Source organism: Electrophorus electricus, chromosome 10 (assembly GCF_041902795.1).
Source record: "Electrophorus electricus isolate QZ-2024a chromosome 10, ASM4190279v1, whole genome shotgun sequence".
NCBI lineage: Eukaryota > Metazoa > Chordata > Actinopteri > Gymnotiformes > Gymnotidae > Electrophorus > Electrophorus electricus.
In genome coordinates, this window is record NC_137506.1 from 27757888 (window position 1) to 27776334 (window position 18447).

Genomic DNA, 18447 nt, shown 5'->3' on the forward strand with positions numbered 1-18447 from the left:
GAGAGAGCCTAGTGCTCCGATTACCACAGGACCCACAGGCAACTTCACCCCCCACATCTATTCTATCTCTTCATTCAGCCCTTGGTATTTTTGGTATTTCTTGAGCTTCTTGTGTTCCTTTTTCCTGAAGTTGCTATCACTCAGGATTACCACATTTATCACTACGGTCCTTTTCTGCTGTTTGTCCACCACTACTATGTCCGGTTGGTTAGCCATTACCATCTTGCCTGTCTGGAAGTCCCACAGGATCTTAGCACAGTCATTTTCCACCACCTTTGAGGGTATATCCCATTAAGACCTTGAAACTTCCAGCTTGTACTCAGCCAGTCACTACTGTAGTATGAGACTCTGCCAGTCACTACTGTAGTATGAGATATAGAGATATTTAAAATTGTAGTGAAGTACACTACCAGAAGGAAACATACTACCAGAAGGTAGCAGATGTTGAAGGCAAATCATGAAGAGGCCACAAGGAAAGCAGCTACAGCCAGATACCTACAAAGAGTGTGGCAAGTCCTGAGATGTTAGCTGAATGGGAACAAAATCCAGGCTATGGACACCTACGAGTGGGGTATCTGATAAGTAGTAGATGTTATCAGATACCCCACTCGTAGGTGATAACAACATGGCATAATAAGCTGGCCAATTGAGGACATTAAAGCTACTGACATCAAGAAGGAAACTCTTCAAAATGCATGGAGGGTTTCATCCCAATTCCAGCACTCTGAGACTGTATAGTAAACAGAAGTGCCAAGGATAAGTGAGCATCAGAGCCACTATCCAGGATGAAGCATCCCAGATTCAGGAGTATGCCACTAAGATGGCCCCAAGTGATGACATGCTTAGTGAGTACCTTACATTTACAGCATTTAGCTGACATTTTTATCCAAAGCAACTTACAATTATGACAACATACAATTTGAGGGTTAAGGGTCTTGCTCAGAGGCCCAAACAGTGGTAACTGGGTGGTGGGATTTGAACTGGAAACCTTATGATTACAACTCAAGTACCTTAACCACTGCCCTTGGCAGAAACCTGTGGTGGAAGGGAATGAGGAGGAACAGGAAACATCATGAGAGGATAAACCCCTGCACACTATATACCACCAAAAAAATAATGGAAGTGGCTGATATGGAGAAGTCCTATCAATGGCTGGAAAAGGCTGGATTGAAAGACAGCATGGAGGCACTAATCATGGCAACACATGAACAACCACTGAATACAAGAGCAATAGAGGCTAAGCTCTAGCTCTAGCACAGTCAGACAGGTCCCCAGATGCAGACTGTGCAAAGATGCCCCTGAGACAATCAATGCAACATAACAATGGGATGAAAGATGCTAGCAGGTTGAACGTACATGGAACGCCAAGTGTCTGGCATAGTATACAGAAACATCTCTGCCAAGTACGGGCTTGACGTTCCAAGGTCAAAGTGGGATACACCACCCAAGGTGGTGGATAATGTCCGAGCTAAGATCCTGTGGGGCTTTCAGATACAGTCTGTGTATGTGTCTTTCTTTCTTAAAGAGATTTCAGAATGCAGTTATTAATAATTATTTTTTTTCCCTTATTAAGGAAAAAAGAGACAACCTGGAAGAGAGTAAGTGGAGAATTTTGCATACATACATTCCAAATCCAATTCCAAAGCCATGGGCATTAATATGGAATTGGCCCTGCACTTTGCAGCTCTAACAGCCTCTTTTCTAACAGTCTCTACTCTTTCTGTGGGGTTCTGTTCAAGCTATGTTACAACTATGTATAAGGTATGTAGCAGGTAACGACATAATGTGTGATGGTTAGCACTTGGCAGAGCACACAAACTGAGAAGAGCTGAGGGCTGAGAAGAGACCTCCTGGTGGGAGGAGTTGCAGGGGTTGCCTGTAAAAAAACAAACAAACAAAACACTAATTAAGACACAAACATACCTGCAGAGTTCACCCCCCTTCACCAAACTTTACTGCTAGCACTATGCATTCTGGTAGATAATGTTCTCCTGGCGTCCATTAAACCCAGATTTGTCCACAGATTGCCAGAAAGTGAAGCATGAGTCATCACTCCAGAGAACACATACTGCTCAACAGTCTAGTGGCAGTATGCTTTGCACAATTCCAGCCAGTGCTGGGCATTGCACATGGTATCATAGGCTTGTGTGCAGCTGCTCGGCCATGGAAACTTCATAAACCAGAGTCTGAAATTATTATAACTGTAGACTATGTTTCTTGTCTACAGCAGTTCTCTTCATAGTTAAAAGTATAATCTATAATCTATGTGTGTGATCTATCTTGAAGGCCTCGGGATATTATAATTAGTATTCTTGCTAATATTAGCTGATTTCTCTGTAAGGATATTAACGCTTAACTTTAAACATTGTAAATGGTCCTTTTCAATTAAAAACTTGTACAAGTTGTAATAGATATGCTGATTAGAGCTGTTAATTATGAATTCTGAGGTGATCTCTCTCTCTCTCTCTCTCTCTCTCTTACATACACACACACATACATACACACACATCTGGTTTGTTGATCCTGTCCTGCCCTTATTATCGAGGCCTGTCAACAGATTATTGATACACACTGTTAATTCAGTCCTAATTTAATTTAATTTACTTAGTGTCAGTGTAATTAATTTGTTGACATCTGGAGTGATTAAGCCTGGCTTATAAGATAACAAAAGATGCTATGTCTCTATCTCATTTTCCAAAAGATTTGTGCTCATTGTGGTACAATTTTAGAAATTTGCCCAGCAGACATTAGGTTTTGTAAGCAATTGTATTTTTTAAAATAAAAAGCTATGGTTTGAATACAAATATGCAAGCACCTCACCAAAAGATGGGTGAATTCATGTGATACCTGTGACATCTATACCTGCAATATATATGGCATCTGCTGTGGTCTGTATTGGAAGAACTTAGTTAAACTGTTTGTAGTGATTTGCAATACTGTTTGGGATCACAGGTTTCCTCAGCTTTCAGCCATCTGCACTAAGATGAGTTCAGCATTAGTGGAAAGTGACTCGAGACCAATCCTGTAAAATCATTAATGCTGGCTTGCACAGGCACTAGCTGTTGTCTATCACTGATCTGGACTGAGATGGAGACCATTCATCTAAGAGTGCATTAATCTAAGACCAAAATCTTATTATTTTATCTTATTATCAAAATCTTGTTATCTTTTGAGCAAGGAATATATTTATCTGATATTCTGGTTTATTTGCAGTCAAACTGCTTGGAATATAAACAATTACAAAATAATTACACAGATGTCTAAAAAAAAGCATAAACTTATAATACAAACTATGTATAATCTTGAGATAGGCTAATTATTATTTTCTAACTTTGAAGAGGAATTTTAATTCTGATCCAATAAAAACCCCCAAACCTTCCACTAAGTCCTTTTAACTTTCTCATCATGAGAAACAGTAGAATTCACTTTAAAATCAAAACGAATGACACTGTTGAACTCTCTATTGACCCCTGATGTGGCATTTGATTAGAATCAGATACTCCTCCTGTGGAGTATACAATCACCAACCACTTAATTAGAAATGCCTATTTTCACCACACTAGCCAGTTTATTTTGCACACCTAATTTTATAGGTCCATTTTATGGGTGTACAGTTACAGTGTGCTGCCAAGGTGCCCTTGATATTATTTGGGTGGGGGACTATTTTCATCACAGCAATAATGCTAACATGGTGGTGGGTGTTGCCTTGGTAAGAGTGTATCAGACACAGTAATTTTTCTGGAGTTTTATATATGTGACAGTGTTACAGCAGGGTTGAGAGTAGTTTGCCAGGAGGTATCCTATTATCAGAAAGTGGCTAAAGGATACCTACATAAATTGTGAATGGCAAGATATGGAATATAACCTGAAATTGTACAGCTACATGCAATTTAAACTACAACAACACGGTGTTCCTAATACATAATGAAGTAGCTGTAACGATGTAGACAGGCGCTGAATCTTCACAACAGATGGAAGCCCCGGCCCATAATAAAGTTTGGTAGTATTCTGCCCTCTGCTGGACACTGTTTGTTATGACGATGTCATATGTTATGCCATGCTCAGCATTTCCATAAACTGTATTCTCAGTTAAATAAAATGCGCGCAATGTGCAGGTATAACTCACCAATATTTATTACTACAGCTAAAAAGTTATCACATTTCTCCATCTATTAAGTCTGGCACATGTAAATGATGCAAAGTTCACCAAAATGCTCTTTTACTGGTTAAAGATTTAGTAGAGCATTACATTGATCAAAAGCAGGTCCAGATTAAAAAGAGTAGAAAAATGCCCTGGGTGTCAGCATATGGTAGTATTTTTTTCTTTTCATTCCTCCTTTAATACACCATTTAAGACTGTAAGTATTACACACAGTCCTGTAAACATTTGTAAAATATGGATTTAAAATTAAACAATACATCTTTACTGAGTCAACCACACAGGAATCATAGAACTTGCCATACAGTACACCACTTCCCCAGTTAAGGCACAAATAGTCATCAGACAATGAACACAATGCTAAAAAATAATATTTAGTAATTGTTCGCAAAATATTTGTATCTTATCACATCACATGGATTATCATCCCTAGTGATTTCCCCTAATTCTTGTCATAAATAACAACCTTAATAAAGACAACTTAACCAATACCACTGACAGTCCTACATGTCACTCTCAGAATATTTCATAGTGCTTTGCATCATGAGCAGTTCCTTTTTTCACGTCTCTTCTTTCTTTACTTTGGTGCAGGTTCATCTCTGACTCAGGGCAGTGGTAGCTCAGTGGTTAAGGTACTTGACTAGTAATCAGAGGTTTATACCCCACTACTGCCAAGTTGCCCCTGTTGGGCCCCTGAGCAAGACCTTTAACCCTCAATTGCTCAAATTGTAATTGTAAGTTGCTTTGATAAACGTGTCAGATAAATACCAAAAAATAACTCTTCTCTCACTGAAACGTTCATCCCCGAACTATACAGGCATTTTACAGACTTTAAAAAAAGTCAACTGTAACCTGGCCTTTCTATTCTTGGGTCATACCAGTGATTTGCAACTTGTAGATAATACTATGAGTTTATGTTGGTATAGTCTTCTCTTTATAGACTTTGATACTTCTTTCCCTACACCCTGTATAAAGTTGTTCATTTGTTCAACAGTTTTTCATTGCAACTATTCTTTGGTCACATTATTGTCTTTTTTATCTCAATTTACTTGCCCTTTCCTTGTTTTTATTTTAATTGATTATAATGGGCATTTAAAGCACTTTTTAAGCCTGTTGTGGAAATGGGCAAAGTACTACAAAAAACAATTATCATCACATTCCATGGTCTGTCATTCCATCTTGTTGGTTGGTTGCTATTACTAACCTCACTAGTGCCTTCTTGCACTAAACGACATGGACACAGTAATGTTTTAGTTACATTTATTCTGTTTTAAGAAACGTGGCATTGACAGTTATTCTGTATTAAGAAACAGCAACTAATGCATATCACATCTAAAATCAGCTACACTCGTTTGCGTGAACTAAGCATACATTGACACAGGTAGCCATGAAATAGCTGCAGTAAATCATAGAAAAAAAATGTTATCTCCAATGTTTATACAATCTGTACCCTCAGTTTACACTTTAACTTAGAAGCAGCCATGTTTCAAAAAACCAAATAAACAAAAGTGTCTAAATGTGTATGGACTACACTGTAGTCTCAAAATAACTATGCTGTGATGTGAAAAGTATGATGTCTTGAAAGTAAAGACATATCTGGTTGGGCTGTTTGCGTTGACTGGAGAATGAAAGCATAAACACAATACCTAGGCTACAGAGCAAAACCTTGATCGGGAATGAGTTGCGGTAAAACTTTTCAATTTGATATACTACCATAAATACACAGTCTACATAACTGCATAATGTTTGTGAGTTTTCAAAACTACAGGAGCAGGCCGATTAGCCTAAGACACAAATACTTGTTTCAATTGCGTCTTGATGTAATTTCTTCCTACCATCTTTCACAGAGACACGACAGAGAATTACACCCACCTGCGCCCGTTGAGGCGTCTTTGTAATACTCGAAATCAGGTGGTAAAAACAGGTGGCAAATGGCGCGTAATACAACGTTTAGCGCTTTAGGAAACGGAAATGACGGCATTTGTTGTTATTCACACCCCCCGCCCCCACCTCGCCATCGTAGCATGGATGGGAATATCTATCGCCTAGCTACCATCGCAACCCGATACATTTTAGGATTATTGCATTTGCAGCCGAACAAATTTCACATGTTTTGGCCAAATATTTGAGTTGGGTGCATTATCTGTGCATTTAACAACGATTCTCTAATATTTAGTGTTAACCCCACGAGAGCACTTAGGTGAACGTTTTAACGACTGTTTGCAGGCTATCTGGCTAGCTGGCTAGCAAGTTTGCTTCCATAATCAAAATGGCGGACAACGAAGATGAGAGCAATAATGCGACTATCACTGCTGTAGCAGAGGTTGATCCTCTCAGTGGAAGTGAGTCGCAAGTGCACGTATCGACCACAACTACGTTGCCCACTGAGGGTGAAAATCGCGAGGAAACATGTAGCGTTAAGGTGTGTACTGTAACTGCAACTGGTGAAGGGGGCGGTGAGCAAGGCCCTTTAGAGTTGGTACATAGCGGTTCAGAACCTGATGCCAAAAATGTGGATGGCTGCCAGGAGGTGATCGGTCAGATTTTGGGCAGTGAAGTTTTAACATCTTATGTTCAGACATCCGATAATGTAGAGGGAGCCATAACCGCTGAGTGTACAACTGTAAGCAGTGAGTTTTTAAACGCTCTTGCGCCTGCAACTACTATTATTTATGTTCAACCCGACGGTAGTTTTGTTGAGAGTTCAGGGTTGTCAGCCGAAGAGCAGCAGCAGCTCATTGAACAATTATCCAAACAGCAGTTAGTACAGGTCACAGGGAGTGAAGCAGCTCGCATCTTCGAGCAGACCCAGACCGCCAAACCATCTGCCACTCAGAACGTTAAACCTGGGACAATATCATCCATTGACATGCAACAGGTTATAGATCATGTGAATAAATCCCAAGTGATCGCTCAGACAGAACCAGCCCGTTCTCACACAGCAGCCCCTAAAATACTGCAAAGGACTGTCACGGCACAACCGACTTCATATATAACGCTTGAGCCGGGAAACTTGATTTCATCGGGAGGACCGCTGACCACAACTATACAGCCCCAGCCATTTACTATCGTTCAGAATGCATCCCAGCAGTTACAGAGTGTTGCCAAACAGGTAGCATTGCAACAGTCGCAAAATGGTGCCCATCTGATTCACCAAAAGGTAAGATCAATTGAGTACATACCCCCAACCTTACACCGCTTGCTACGATTGAATATGTAGTCATCACGGTCATCAATCATATACCCGTTACCTTTGTTTGCCCAATTCATTTTTAGTTTTACATTAAATCATGGAAATCGAGACAAACATGCTGATAGAACTTTGGTTTGGTATTCTGTGACTATAAAATAAGTGCTAATTGCTGTTAATTGTTCAGTCATTTAGGCCTGTTTTATTTTTGAAACGAAGCTGAACTGTTCATATTCTTAGCTTAGTGTTTTAATATTCAAAATATCATTTAAATTTCCAGCCTGCAGAACCTATCCACATTCAAGTACAGGCACCTCCAAAACAGGAAATCAAGCAACGTCAGGCTGCTCCCATTACAATCTTACAGCCACAAAGCCTGCCAGTTAGCCAGTCTGTGGTGAAAGTCTCAACTGTGGGCACAGTTAGTACTCCTCAAATTATCCACATCACCCCAGTGCCTGGACAGCAGCAGTATTTCCTACAGAATCCAGGAGAGCCTCCCATTCAGCTTCTCCTTCAGAAGCCAGCTCCAGTCATGAGCAGCATTTCTGTCCCGATTGTGCGTAAAGTTCAAGCACCTGCCACTGCGCCTATCCCCAGTACTACCAAGAGCCCTGCAATCAAGCCAGCTGCAGTCGCCACGCCTTCCACACTGATCTTGGCTCCGACTCCCCCTACCAGTGTTTCGTCACCAACCACAAAGGTATTGGCTCCGCCTGCCAAGGTCACTACAGTTGTCACCAAGGTGTCAACTCCAGCTATTGAAAAGGAAAAGCCTAGGGTCAAGAATCGTCAGAAGAAACCTCAGAAAATTCAGACCCGCTCTGGCCGTGTGTCCCGGCCCCCTAAGCACAAGGTGAAAGACTACAAGTTTATCAAGAATGAAGACCTGGCTGAGAGCCACCAGTCAGATTCTGATGACTACTCTGAGATTAGTGTGGAGGATGAGGAGGGTGATGAAAGCAAGAAGAAGGCAGATGACCGTTTAAACCTCCGCAGTAAAGCCTTTAAATGTGATGCCTGTGAGAAATCCTACATAGGCCTAGCTGGTTTGAACAGACACTACAGATTAAATCCCACTCATGACAGAAACCAGTCATCTCCAGCAGAAAATGACTCCAAGCCTACAGACGAACAGCCAGTGGCTGTGACCGATGCCACCAAAACAAGCCTTGTGAAAACATCCACCACTCAAAAAGTTAAGATATTTCTTCTTTACATCACATACACTTAGGAAAATTACATTTTTGTTTCATCAGACCTAAATAGCTGTTTAGCTCTTTGTCATGCAAGGCTATTCTTATAGTGCAGTGAACATTCCCCAAATGATGTTTAGCACTGCTCAGTACATCATTGCGATGTAAGTGGTAAATAACTAAATGGGATGACGCTTATCTCTACAGGTGCAAGCAGATTCTACTAGACAGATAGAACCACGCAGACCTGGACGGCCCAGGGGGTCTGGCAGACCCAGTCTTCCCAAAAGGCTCGGAAGGAAACCCAAACGAGGGCGTCGTGGCCGGCCCCCTAAACACCACGCAGCAGCGTTAGAAGTTACCGTGGAACAGCAGGCACAGAGACAGAGAGCCCGACTCACACAAGTAAGGCTCAGCCATTTCAATGCACTTTAGTAGATTTTTTTTTTTTTAAATCCAGGTGTGGTCCTACCCCACTTTTCAGGATCTCTGTGCATCCCACTAATATTATTCTGTTCAATTAAGTGGCATGCTTACATGATGTACATTATATAAAACAAACTTTGCAGCTGTAATCAGGTTGTCTTGAGTTGAAAGGAAGGCAGTCATTAAAGACTGAGCTCACAGCTGCTGTTGTACTTAATAAAAACAATTAAGGCAAGGTGTGTGTGTGTGTGTGTGTGTGTGTGTGTGTGTGTGTGTGTTCTTTGTCTGTTTTTACCTGTAAAATTAGTATTTGGCAGAAATCTGAAAAACAGGCAAAATAAGATATTGGTATACTGAAGAGTCACATTAAGAATTTCCCTTCTCTCTTCAGTTTATACAACAGTATGATGATGAGGACCTGATTGAGATTGTTCTTCCTCGCCTGGCTAAGGTCATGACTGTATGGGAATTTGTCCTGATGAAGGTAACACAAACATATTTATTGTAGGCCAAGGATACGTCATCAGTTTGAGTACATTGTACACATTTCAAGCTACCTACTCTACTTTCAAGAAATTGTTTCTCTTGTGTATGTTGTACCTAACCCAACTGTTCCTGCATGTATAATTTTCTTAATTTATGTAGTCACTGGTTATTTTAGAGTTGCTTTTTAAATCCTTATATCCTTAGGATAAATGTTTTTAATTCAAACTCCAATGCTCAATCTGAAGATTTTCATATGGTAAATTAAAGTTAATACAAAAAGGGGAAAAAAAATGAAATATGAGCAATGCAAATATGTATATTTGTTTTCCTTCCTTGTAGGTGGAAAAGGGCCACCCATCAAAGCAGCAGTTTCCTAGTGTATATCGAGAATTTGAGCAACTATACAGCCAGGTGAAGAAGATGGCACAAGAGCACTTTAGTATTGCACCAGCTTCCCGAACAGCTATAGAGGTCAACAACATGGAAGTAAGAACCCAGCTGTTAAAACAATAGAAAAATCAAATCCCTGCTTGTCACTATAGTTTATATTAATAGAGTTAAAATATAACACAAAATATAAGAAAAATACTGTATACAGTTACAGTAATGTAACTTGGGTAATGGAGCTGCTTTCATATTTCTTTGATGCTAATCCATATACACCCATGTCTATTAAAGGCCTTCAAATCGCTGGGTATTACTGATCCATCTAGTGCACTGACACTCCTGACCTCCCCTCAGGGACAACAGGGTCTGATGAGGCCAAATCAAGCCACAAAGAACCTACGGAATATCGAGGTGAACCTATACTGTGTATTCCTCATACATACATATGACATTGACATTGAAGATGCAACTACAGTGTAATAAGAGCCTTTTCAGGGCACCAGAGGTTTAGCACTGGAACTGCTTCTAACAAATATCTCATCTTGTTTGTGTGTGAGTTCAGCTTGTCATTTTGTCATGCTTATGAAATTATTACTTGATAGTCCTTTTGTAAAATCTCACAGAGACTTTTTGGTTATAACTTTTAGAATACCAAAATGCTGCCCCCAGCAAAGAGATTCAAAATGGAGAACTGTGGTGGAGAGAAAAATGGTTCTCCAGTTAATCAGAATGGTATTCAGAAGGATGAAGCTAGCGAGGGCTCCACATTGCTTCGGGAACCCCAGGTGGTCTTGACCCGTCTGGAGAACTTGGCCTCTGGAACGTTAGTTGATGGTGAAGCCTCACCAAGCCCTGACACAGCCCATGAAGGACAGCTAGAAGAAGAACCCATGGACACAGGAGATGCTCATCTCAATACTGTGGTTTCCAAACCTCAAGAAGACCCTGAAAGAGAGTTTTCTGACGTTCTCGCCAGTGATGGGACTGTAGACATCGCGGATCAGGTGAAACATCTAGAACAGGTGCTGAGCTCAGACACAGAATATAAAAGTGCCCCTCAGGAAATTGTGGCACAGGACGTCAGCTGTGATCCTCTGCAGGCTTGCTGTGTGGGTGAGGCAGGAACAACGGAAAAACCTGCAGCCAATCAGTCAACACCGCCTGCCCAGGCTGAGGAAGACGCTCCAGTGCTCATCCAGACAGCAGAGGGCCTTGTCAGGCAGAGTGCTGAGGAACTGGCCTCCAAGGGAATTGTCATTGTGAACGAGCCAGATGGCACCACCATGCATATTGAGGCACCAGAAGGGGTGCCTTTGGAGACTGTCCATGCTCTACTTGGCATTGAAACTGAGAGAAATACTTGAGGGACTGCCAACATGAGACCCTTCTATAATTTGTTGGCCACTCCAAACAATCCGCATTGTTTTTTTTCAATGGACTTTTTATTGTAATTCTTTGTAAATTTGTAAAAACAAAGTATTATCATCATTATTATAGCTTAGTGCATTGTTTTGGTTTAGTCTTTGTTAAAGTATGTAAGATTTAGGAGATTTGACACATAGACCTGTTACCTTTACATTTCGTTCTTTTAGCTGCCAAAACTCTTACCTTCTTTTTCCTGCCCTAGCTATGATGTTGTCTTGGTACATGTACCTACTGTCCATGATGTAATCCGGAACTATGTATATTTCCACAGGGAGAAACAAAATTCCAGTGTAGCATGACGAATTTGAACAGAAAAATTAATTAAGCAGTCAGCAATTGCAAAAGAATGATTTATGGAAAGTAATTTGATAAACTTCATTTACAATTTATACTGTTCCTCAGGAGGAAGAATAAGCAGGCTGACATTAAACTAAGTTGGATGAAACTACACAGAATCAGACCAGAAATTTGAAGGCAAATGAATAAGCATGTCATAAGTGTCTAAAATCCCAGGTTACCTCTATATAATTGTCTGTTTGTTACATGTTCAATAGTAGTTTGTCCAGTTGAATGGTCGTTTAAAAAGCACTATTTTATTACTTTTTATATAATCTTTGGGCATACTGTTTTTTTCAGGCATCTCAACATTTGTAATACCAAGGGAATACATGAACAGATAACATTAAAACAATCTTTGCGAGTGCCCTTTTGTAATTGAAGCTTTACTTCCTACAAGATGTCATTATATATATAGGGTTAGACAAATTGATAGAAATTGACAAAATGTTTTTTAAGGCTCATACCAGTTAGTGAAGTTAAACATAAATCTTTCATAAGCAAGTATTTTTAAATAAATTCCCAATATTTTGCAATTGTAAAAATGTGTAATTAGTGCTTACATTGTCATTGACATTATATGCCTAACAGGCTGAAAAGAATAATCTAGGTTAGTTGTAGATGGACATATTACTAAGTCTAAAATTCAATAACTGAATGGAAATGTGATTCTTAATGGACACTAAATAATTCACAGCAATATCTGTAGTAGGAAATGCTATTCAAAATTAGTTGAAAAAATACTTACATGCTACTCAAGCCCTTTTAGATACAAACTGACCATGTTCTTTTATTCCATTTACAGACCCACATTAAATTAATATCACATCTTACATTAATATATTAATTTATAACACATTTAGTAAATGCTTTACCATAATCTGAAATTCTTGGAACTGGGTTAGGATTTTGTTAAACTACTGCAACAACAGAAGCATGTGCTAGTGCCCAAAATACCATTTAAGTATGTTCCATTGGGACTTTAAGCACTTTTAGCATTCTGGAAAACTTCTAACCTATCCCAATTCCATATTAAACCCATTCTCACTTTCTACCTGTTTATTACAAAAAAGAAAAAAACCCAGACATGAAACACTTCTGCAAAATGACAGTCACAGTGCTCTGTGGCCTGTCTCTATCAGTAAGCTCTCCAACAGCAGTTTAGAGGAGTCCTCAATATAAGGCTGATACAGCCAAGAAGAGAGGTAGACCATAGAGAGATCCATGTTAGTTGTGTGAGCCAGTTCCTGTAGTATGGTTTGCTTGAGGGCCAACTCCTGCTTGTAAACATCATATAGTCTGGAAGACACTTCAGCTGCATTGGACAAAGTGGGAATCAGAGGTTAATGCAGGTTTTTATAATGCAATTGTACTGTGTGTTGTGCAATACTGCAAAAGGTTTAATTAACATGATTAATCTGAACTATGTTTTTATTCCTAATGAATATTTCTGACCAAACTGTTGCATAGACCACGTTTGAAAGAGTGGTGCTGGTCTGCCTTTTGCTCCATACTGAAATTTCTCCAGTTCACACATCCCCCTTCCAGCAGAGACCATTTTTTCCATTTTTGACAGAATGTGGGCCTTGGGTGAAAGAAACCAAACAATTACATTTAAGTAAAATTAACATGTTATATACATTTATGTTGAAATGGCATTACTGTTGCAACTTAGATTTTTACAATCAAATCATACCATTTTGTTGACAATATTCTGTAGATTGGTGCATTCAGCCTGTAGCTCTTGGCTGTTCTGATGCACTAATGAAGGAGCTACAGATAAATGATCCCCCTCCATCAACACATCATGCTCCTTTAAAGACCTGTTCCAAATACCATACGAGAGGATGAAACTGAGAAAGCTGAAAAAAACATGGTTATCAGAAAGATAATACACAAAGGCAGAATCATCAATATGAGAAGGAAATCTTACTCTTTGCTTATTTTGGAGTTAACAATTTTGGCTGCGACAGAAGATCCCTCCTCATTCAGGCGGTCCCACTTCAGGATAAGGTTATGCCAGTCTGCGGCATTGTCCTTCAATTTTCTGGCGCTTCCGGTCAAGTTACCTTTTCTTGCTGGGGTTGTGGTCTCAGAATATTTATCTGATTACACATTATACAAATTCATGAATCTAGGGTGTAATTTTAGGACAAGAGGAATGTGCGAAATATTTCAAAAAACATTTTTAGGTCATCACAAAGGTTTTTGATCAGTTAGATAAACATCGTTTTTCGTTTTCATTTTGCAAATATGTTTTCTCTTATTATCAATATTTTTATATCTGAAACCAGAGTCCTTAATTACTGTGAAGATTAGAGATTGCTTGCAGAACAAAGCTGATCTTATCAGGTAAAGGAAATATAAAGCTAGCTAGCATAACATACATGTGCAACCATGCCACTGTGCGCGAAATAGGGGAAAATGACCACACATAACTGTACTTCTAATTTTAAATGGCACACAATTAAATGCATTTCTCCCAAAATGCTTACCGTTCATTTCACATGTGGCTTTTTAATATACGAAAACCAAAAACACATAAAAATGTAAGATCTATTGACTTTGATTCCGCGACTTGCAATCAATATTTTTTCATTGCATTTAGTCGCTGGCGGATCGAACCATGAAACTCTTATTACTGCCATCTACAGGAAGAATCATGTTTGTACACGCAATACATATGAATACTCTGCACCGTTTCTTCTTTTGTCATCCGATCAGATTAGGAAAATTAGCTCTTGCAACACGATTTTTAAACGAATATATGTTTAATCGTGTCTATCACGAAATCATGCCACCATGCTTAAAATGTTGATGCAGACAATGTTATAACTAGCCCACTGTCATAACATTGGGTTCTTGCTTGTATACCACTTTCTTCCAGTGCCAAAAAATTATGAGCCAATTTGGATACAAATGCAAATGACAGTTCAATTAAGATTTGTCAGTAAACATAGTTCTGAAGTCTCATTTTAGATGCAAGTTAACCTTATACATGAACAGCTGACTTTGACTATTAAGAAATAAAAAATTGTTAGAGCAGAGGAATATTTTCATTTACTAATTTCTTTCCAGTTGCAATTTTAAAGAGTGTAATTTTGTCTGCTGTGTGTTTGAAAGAAGGCTACCATCACAAATCATTTCACCTGTTTTGTTAACATGTTAAGATGGAAGTGCTTTTGTTATTTTATTGTAAACAGTTTTCCACAATATAAGACATATGACACAATGTTTTAGCCTTTTGAGAAAGGTCTGCTCTATGTCAGCTGTGTGTGTATGACACTAGGCGCCAAACTACTGCAGTGTGCTTGAGCATGAAAGGGTGCGTTTCTTTGTGTATGTGTACTAATATGGTGGGTCAGTCAGAATTTGGTGGATGCTGACTACTGCCATGTGAGTGTGGCTGATTGCTGTCGCTCATGGTCATGCCATCCTCTGGCCGTTCGAGGTGGTACAGTTTGTACAGGCGCTCAGCCAGCTGGTCGGCTTCCTCTGCTCCCTCACAGCTCCTCTGCCAGCTTTGGGGAATGGCAAGAATGCCATAGTGGGCCCCTGCAATGGCACCTGCCATACATGCAATGGTGTCTGTGTCCCCTCCCAGGGCCAAGCTGTAGGCTATTGTCCTCTCCAGGCCACCATAGTGCTCTGGCAGGCCTTCCCGTGCCTCCAAGCAATGCAACACGCAGAAGATGGCTGTGGGGACAGACTCCAGGGCAGCAATGCCATTCCCTATAAACACACAAAAAAAATGTTAATATGCAGCAGAATTACAAGCTGAGGCCTCTTGGTTATAGCTAAGTTTCATCTCATTCATGAGCACAGCTTGTAAACTGGTATCAGTTATTACTTGTATTACTTATTTCATGGGGCACCATGCAAATAACAAGGCGCTAAACTAGATAAACAAAAAGCAAAGTACTAACCCAGTTCTGATATGACCTCCTCAATGCTTGCACCGTTCCGCTCCATAAGCTCCTTGACTTTGTGTAAGCGAGCACAATATGGAAACTCTGCTAAATTAAGCCTGTGAAAAGCAGTTATTTAGTATTTTATGCCCAGTCATTTACATTTATGGTATTTAGCTGATGCTTTTATCCAAAACGACTTACAATTATGACTGAGTACAACTTGAGCAATTAAGGGCCTTGCTCAGGGGCCCAACAGTGGCAACTGGTCAGCGGTGGAGCTAGAACTAGCAACCATCCGATTACAAGTCAAGGACCCTAACCACTGAGCTACCACTGCCCTCTCAGTCCTGAGAGATATAGCATAAATATAAGCTCAACATAATTTGTTCCTCATTAAAGTTAGTGTCTTTAAACCATATTTTCATAGTTGGGCTTAATCGATAAGCCAGATCCTCATCAGCTGAGTCCACTGAAGATTTAGATCATAGCTCTCCTCTTTCAGTGGCGTATAAAATGGGCTTACTGCATTCCTTGGTCTTACTCCTTCATTCCTTGGTCTTACTGTGTAGCAATAAAGATGAGCAATGCAGTGCACTCTATAGCTTCCCCAAGATCATACAGTGTCTTCACATGCTGTCATGCTGTGTTTATATTTGCTGTTTTATTAATTTGTTGAAAATGTAGAGAAAAAAAAAAGAAAATGCAAATAAAATATCGAGTACATTTAAATAAAAATGTTGGCTACATAAGGCTGCAGAAAGGGTAAAAGCCACATACTTTAAATAGGCTACATTTTAATTCATTTTAGTCTGACTCCTTGCATAGAAACACATGCTTCCATGACTTGTCTGAATTGTTCCAACTGTAATTGCTACTCATAAAAAATTCAAACAGGATAATGTTAATTAATCAGAACCAACAGAAGGTGACCATATTGTACTGCAAAAAGAAAAATATCAGATAAATAGTTTCATATATACTTGAGCAAAATCACCTCACATTTTCTGCTCGAATTGACTAACACTTAGATCAGACTCTTCTATAACAACCTGCCACAGCCAATCAGCTGTGGGAAATAACCTATGATTGAAATTTAAGTGGTTACATATTAAACATGTTATGATAACTTTGGCTAAATCCAAAGTTAGTGCATTAACCCTGGAGTCCAGCTTAGTGACAAACCCCTCTGAACTGTCACTCAGAAATCATTTTGGTCTAAATTAGGCATTAGTCACTCTGTGAAATTTGTAATGTTATTAAAGATATGAGAAAAGGCCACAAAGATGAGCTAATCACTCACGCTTTAGAGTCACGCTGGGCTGTCTCATCTTTTTCTACTGCCTCCATCTCGGAGATGAGTTTGTTGATGAATTCCTGTGGTAAGGCCAGAGTGCCCTGCAGAGACAGGTGGACAGCAAGGGCCTGCAGCACAGCACCGTTGTAGCCCAGAGAGCAAGAGTGGGTGAGCATAGCACCTAGCCTTGAGTACTGCAGGAGACCAAGTGAGAAAGAGAACAAAGTATGGATTGAAAACAGAATCAGCTGCAAAATTTTATATTGAAGGGGGGGTGGGAGGGGACAGTGAATCCTTTAAGCTCATCACTGGATGTTCTGCATTCTACAGGTGTTGAAGGAAAGAATAATTACAACTTACAATGACAGTTTATTTATTTTTAATTTTACAGTTGGAAAGTTATCTTCCTACAGGGCATTCTCTCTAAGCCCCTGGACAAAGGCACACTTTAATATAGGGAGACAGAGATCATCGGTCAGTTATGGTTTACAAACCACAACTTTCACCATGTTAAAGCTGTTAAAGTAACCAGAAATTCTAGAATGTCATTTCCATTCTCACTCCAACATTTAGATACACACCCTCCGTACGTCAGCAGCATTTTTAAAGGCAAGGGCAAAGGGTGCAGCTCTCATTGCCCCACCATTCCCGAATGACCCGCGCCCACCAAACTGAGCTTGTGCTGGCTGAAACACATCACTAAGTTGAGGCGAGGCAAGTTTCCGCAGAACCTGGACGACTCCTGATCCATAGCCACGACCTGGAGCAAGGCTATACTCCTTTGCAAATCTACAATTAAATTAGAACAAAGAATATGTAAATTCATGAAGAAACAGCGAGCTGTGTACAAACCTAAGTTTCAACGATACTAACACAATTTCTAAAACTACCTGCGAGCCATGTCTTGCTCGTCAAATCCTGTCCTGGTCAGAAGTGAATGGGAAACACAGCGCATCATGGCTGTGTCATCACTATACTGCAGTATACCTGAGGAGTATAATGTAGAGTTCACATATGAGGTAACTGTTTGCAATAATGCATTGAGACCAATTTCTTAACAGCAAAAAAGTAAGAACTCACATTCGGACACTCCAATGGTATAAACAAAATTTAGATGACCTGTATGACGACAGCTTAATCAGACAATTGAAGCAAGCTGTCGCATATTCACAAGTATGCGTCTAATAGAAAACAGTTTGGGAGTGCTTACCATCACCTCGTGTGTCATCCTCAAGTCCACTAAGATGCTGAAGAACCCGATCAAAAGGGACATCTTCAGCTCCTTCAAATTCGCCGCCTATACAATCTCCCAGAACGGCACCAACTAGAGCACCACGAAATCGAGACAGCGTTGATACCTGTCCCCCTAAAGCAGCTAGTTTTACTGCACTCGTCATTCTCCCGCTAATCAATTAAGCGAAACACTGCTCTTCGAGGCTTACGTAGTAATTTTTAACAGATATATGCTGCAGCCTACATTTGCAAATGAACCGCTGTGAAGTGCGCCGTGACATCTGTGATCCCCTTCCTGTGTGTCATTGTTTGACCTATTTATTTACTGGAAAACACCAAATATAAGCACCATATGATAAAATTCCGATCTTGTTCATAATAATTCATACTACAGAATATTTTAT

The 18447-nt window shown here is 39.8% G+C and overlaps 3 protein-coding genes across 6 annotated transcripts; 1 reads left to right on the forward strand and 2 right to left on the reverse strand.

Annotated features, from left to right (window-relative positions):
• Window positions 1–6169: 6169 nt before the first annotated feature.
• Window positions 6170–11972, forward strand: znf839 (zinc finger protein 839). Of its 2 annotated transcripts, none has more exons than XM_027008855.3 (7): window positions 6170–7319; window positions 7630–8547; window positions 8753–8950; window positions 9363–9455; window positions 9797–9943; window positions 10136–10255; window positions 10492–11972. In XM_027008855.3, exons 1-7 carry the CDS (start codon window positions 6429–6431, stop codon window positions 11206–11208), a joined length of 3084 nt encoding a protein of 1027 aa, XP_026864656.2. In that variant the 5' UTR covers window positions 6170–6428; the 3' UTR covers window positions 11209–11972. The 2 variants fall into 2 exon arrangements, with proteins under 2 accessions (XP_026864656.2, XP_081577987.1); XM_081721861.1 differs by having other exon boundaries at window positions 10199–10255.
• Window position 11973: 1 nt separating this feature from the next.
• cinp (cyclin dependent kinase 2 interacting protein) lies at window positions 11974–14593 on the reverse strand. Of its 2 annotated transcripts, none has more exons than XM_027008859.3 (5): window positions 14101–14593; window positions 13539–13710; window positions 13302–13428; window positions 13061–13190; window positions 11974–12920 (listed from the first exon to the last, which is right to left on the reverse strand). In XM_027008859.3, exons 1-5 carry the CDS (start codon window positions 14105–14107, stop codon window positions 12718–12720), a joined length of 639 nt encoding a protein of 212 aa, XP_026864660.1. In that variant the 5' UTR covers window positions 14108–14593; the 3' UTR covers window positions 11974–12717. The 2 variants fall into 2 exon arrangements, with proteins under 2 accessions (XP_026864660.1, XP_035388591.1); XM_035532698.2 differs by having other exon boundaries at window positions 13302–13467.
• A 177-nt stretch (window positions 14594–14770) lies between these two features.
• adprs (ADP-ribosylserine hydrolase) lies at window positions 14771–18337 on the reverse strand. Of its 2 annotated transcripts, XM_027008856.3 has the most exons (7): window positions 18021–18337; window positions 17891–17929; window positions 17701–17797; window positions 17392–17599; window positions 16817–17004; window positions 15532–15632; window positions 14771–15337 (listed from the first exon to the last, which is right to left on the reverse strand). In XM_027008856.3, exons 1-7 carry the CDS (start codon window positions 18205–18207, stop codon window positions 14967–14969), a joined length of 1191 nt encoding a protein of 396 aa, XP_026864657.2. In that variant the 5' UTR covers window positions 18208–18337; the 3' UTR covers window positions 14771–14966. The 2 variants fall into 2 exon arrangements, with proteins under 2 accessions (XP_026864657.2, XP_026864658.2); XM_027008857.3 differs by lacking the exon at window positions 17891–17929.
• Between the last annotated feature and the right edge of the window lie 110 nt (window positions 18338–18447).

Coding starts and splice junctions, on each gene's coding strand:
- adprs (XM_027008856.3), bottom strand. CDS start 18,207: ATGACGAGTGCAGTAAAACTAGCTGCTTTAGGGGGACAGGTATCAACG. Junction 15,633..16,816: donor GCCCAGCGTGACTCTAAAGC/GTGAGTGATTAG, acceptor TGCTTTTCACAG/GCTTAATTTAGCAGAGTTTC. Junction 15,338..15,531: donor GGAGGTCATATCAGAACTGG/GTTAGTACTTTG, acceptor GTGTGTTTATAG/GGAATGGCATTGCTGCCCTG.
- cinp (XM_035532698.2), bottom strand. Junction 13,468..13,538: donor AACTCCAAAATAAGCAAAGA/GTAAGATTTCCT, acceptor TGTTTTTTTCAG/CTTTCTCAGTTTCATCCTCT. Junction 13,191..13,301: donor AGAATATTGTCAACAAAATG/GTATGATTTGAT, acceptor CTTTCACCCAAG/GCCCACATTCTGTCAAAAAT.
- znf839 (XM_027008855.3), top strand. CDS start 6,429: ATGGCGGACAACGAAGATGAGAGCAATAATGCGACTATCACTGCTGTA. Junction 8,548..8,752: donor AAACATCCACCACTCAAAAA/GTTAAGATATTT, acceptor TTATCTCTACAG/GTGCAAGCAGATTCTACTAG. Junction 8,951..9,362: donor AGAGAGCCCGACTCACACAA/GTAAGGCTCAGC, acceptor TTCTCTCTTCAG/TTTATACAACAGTATGATGA.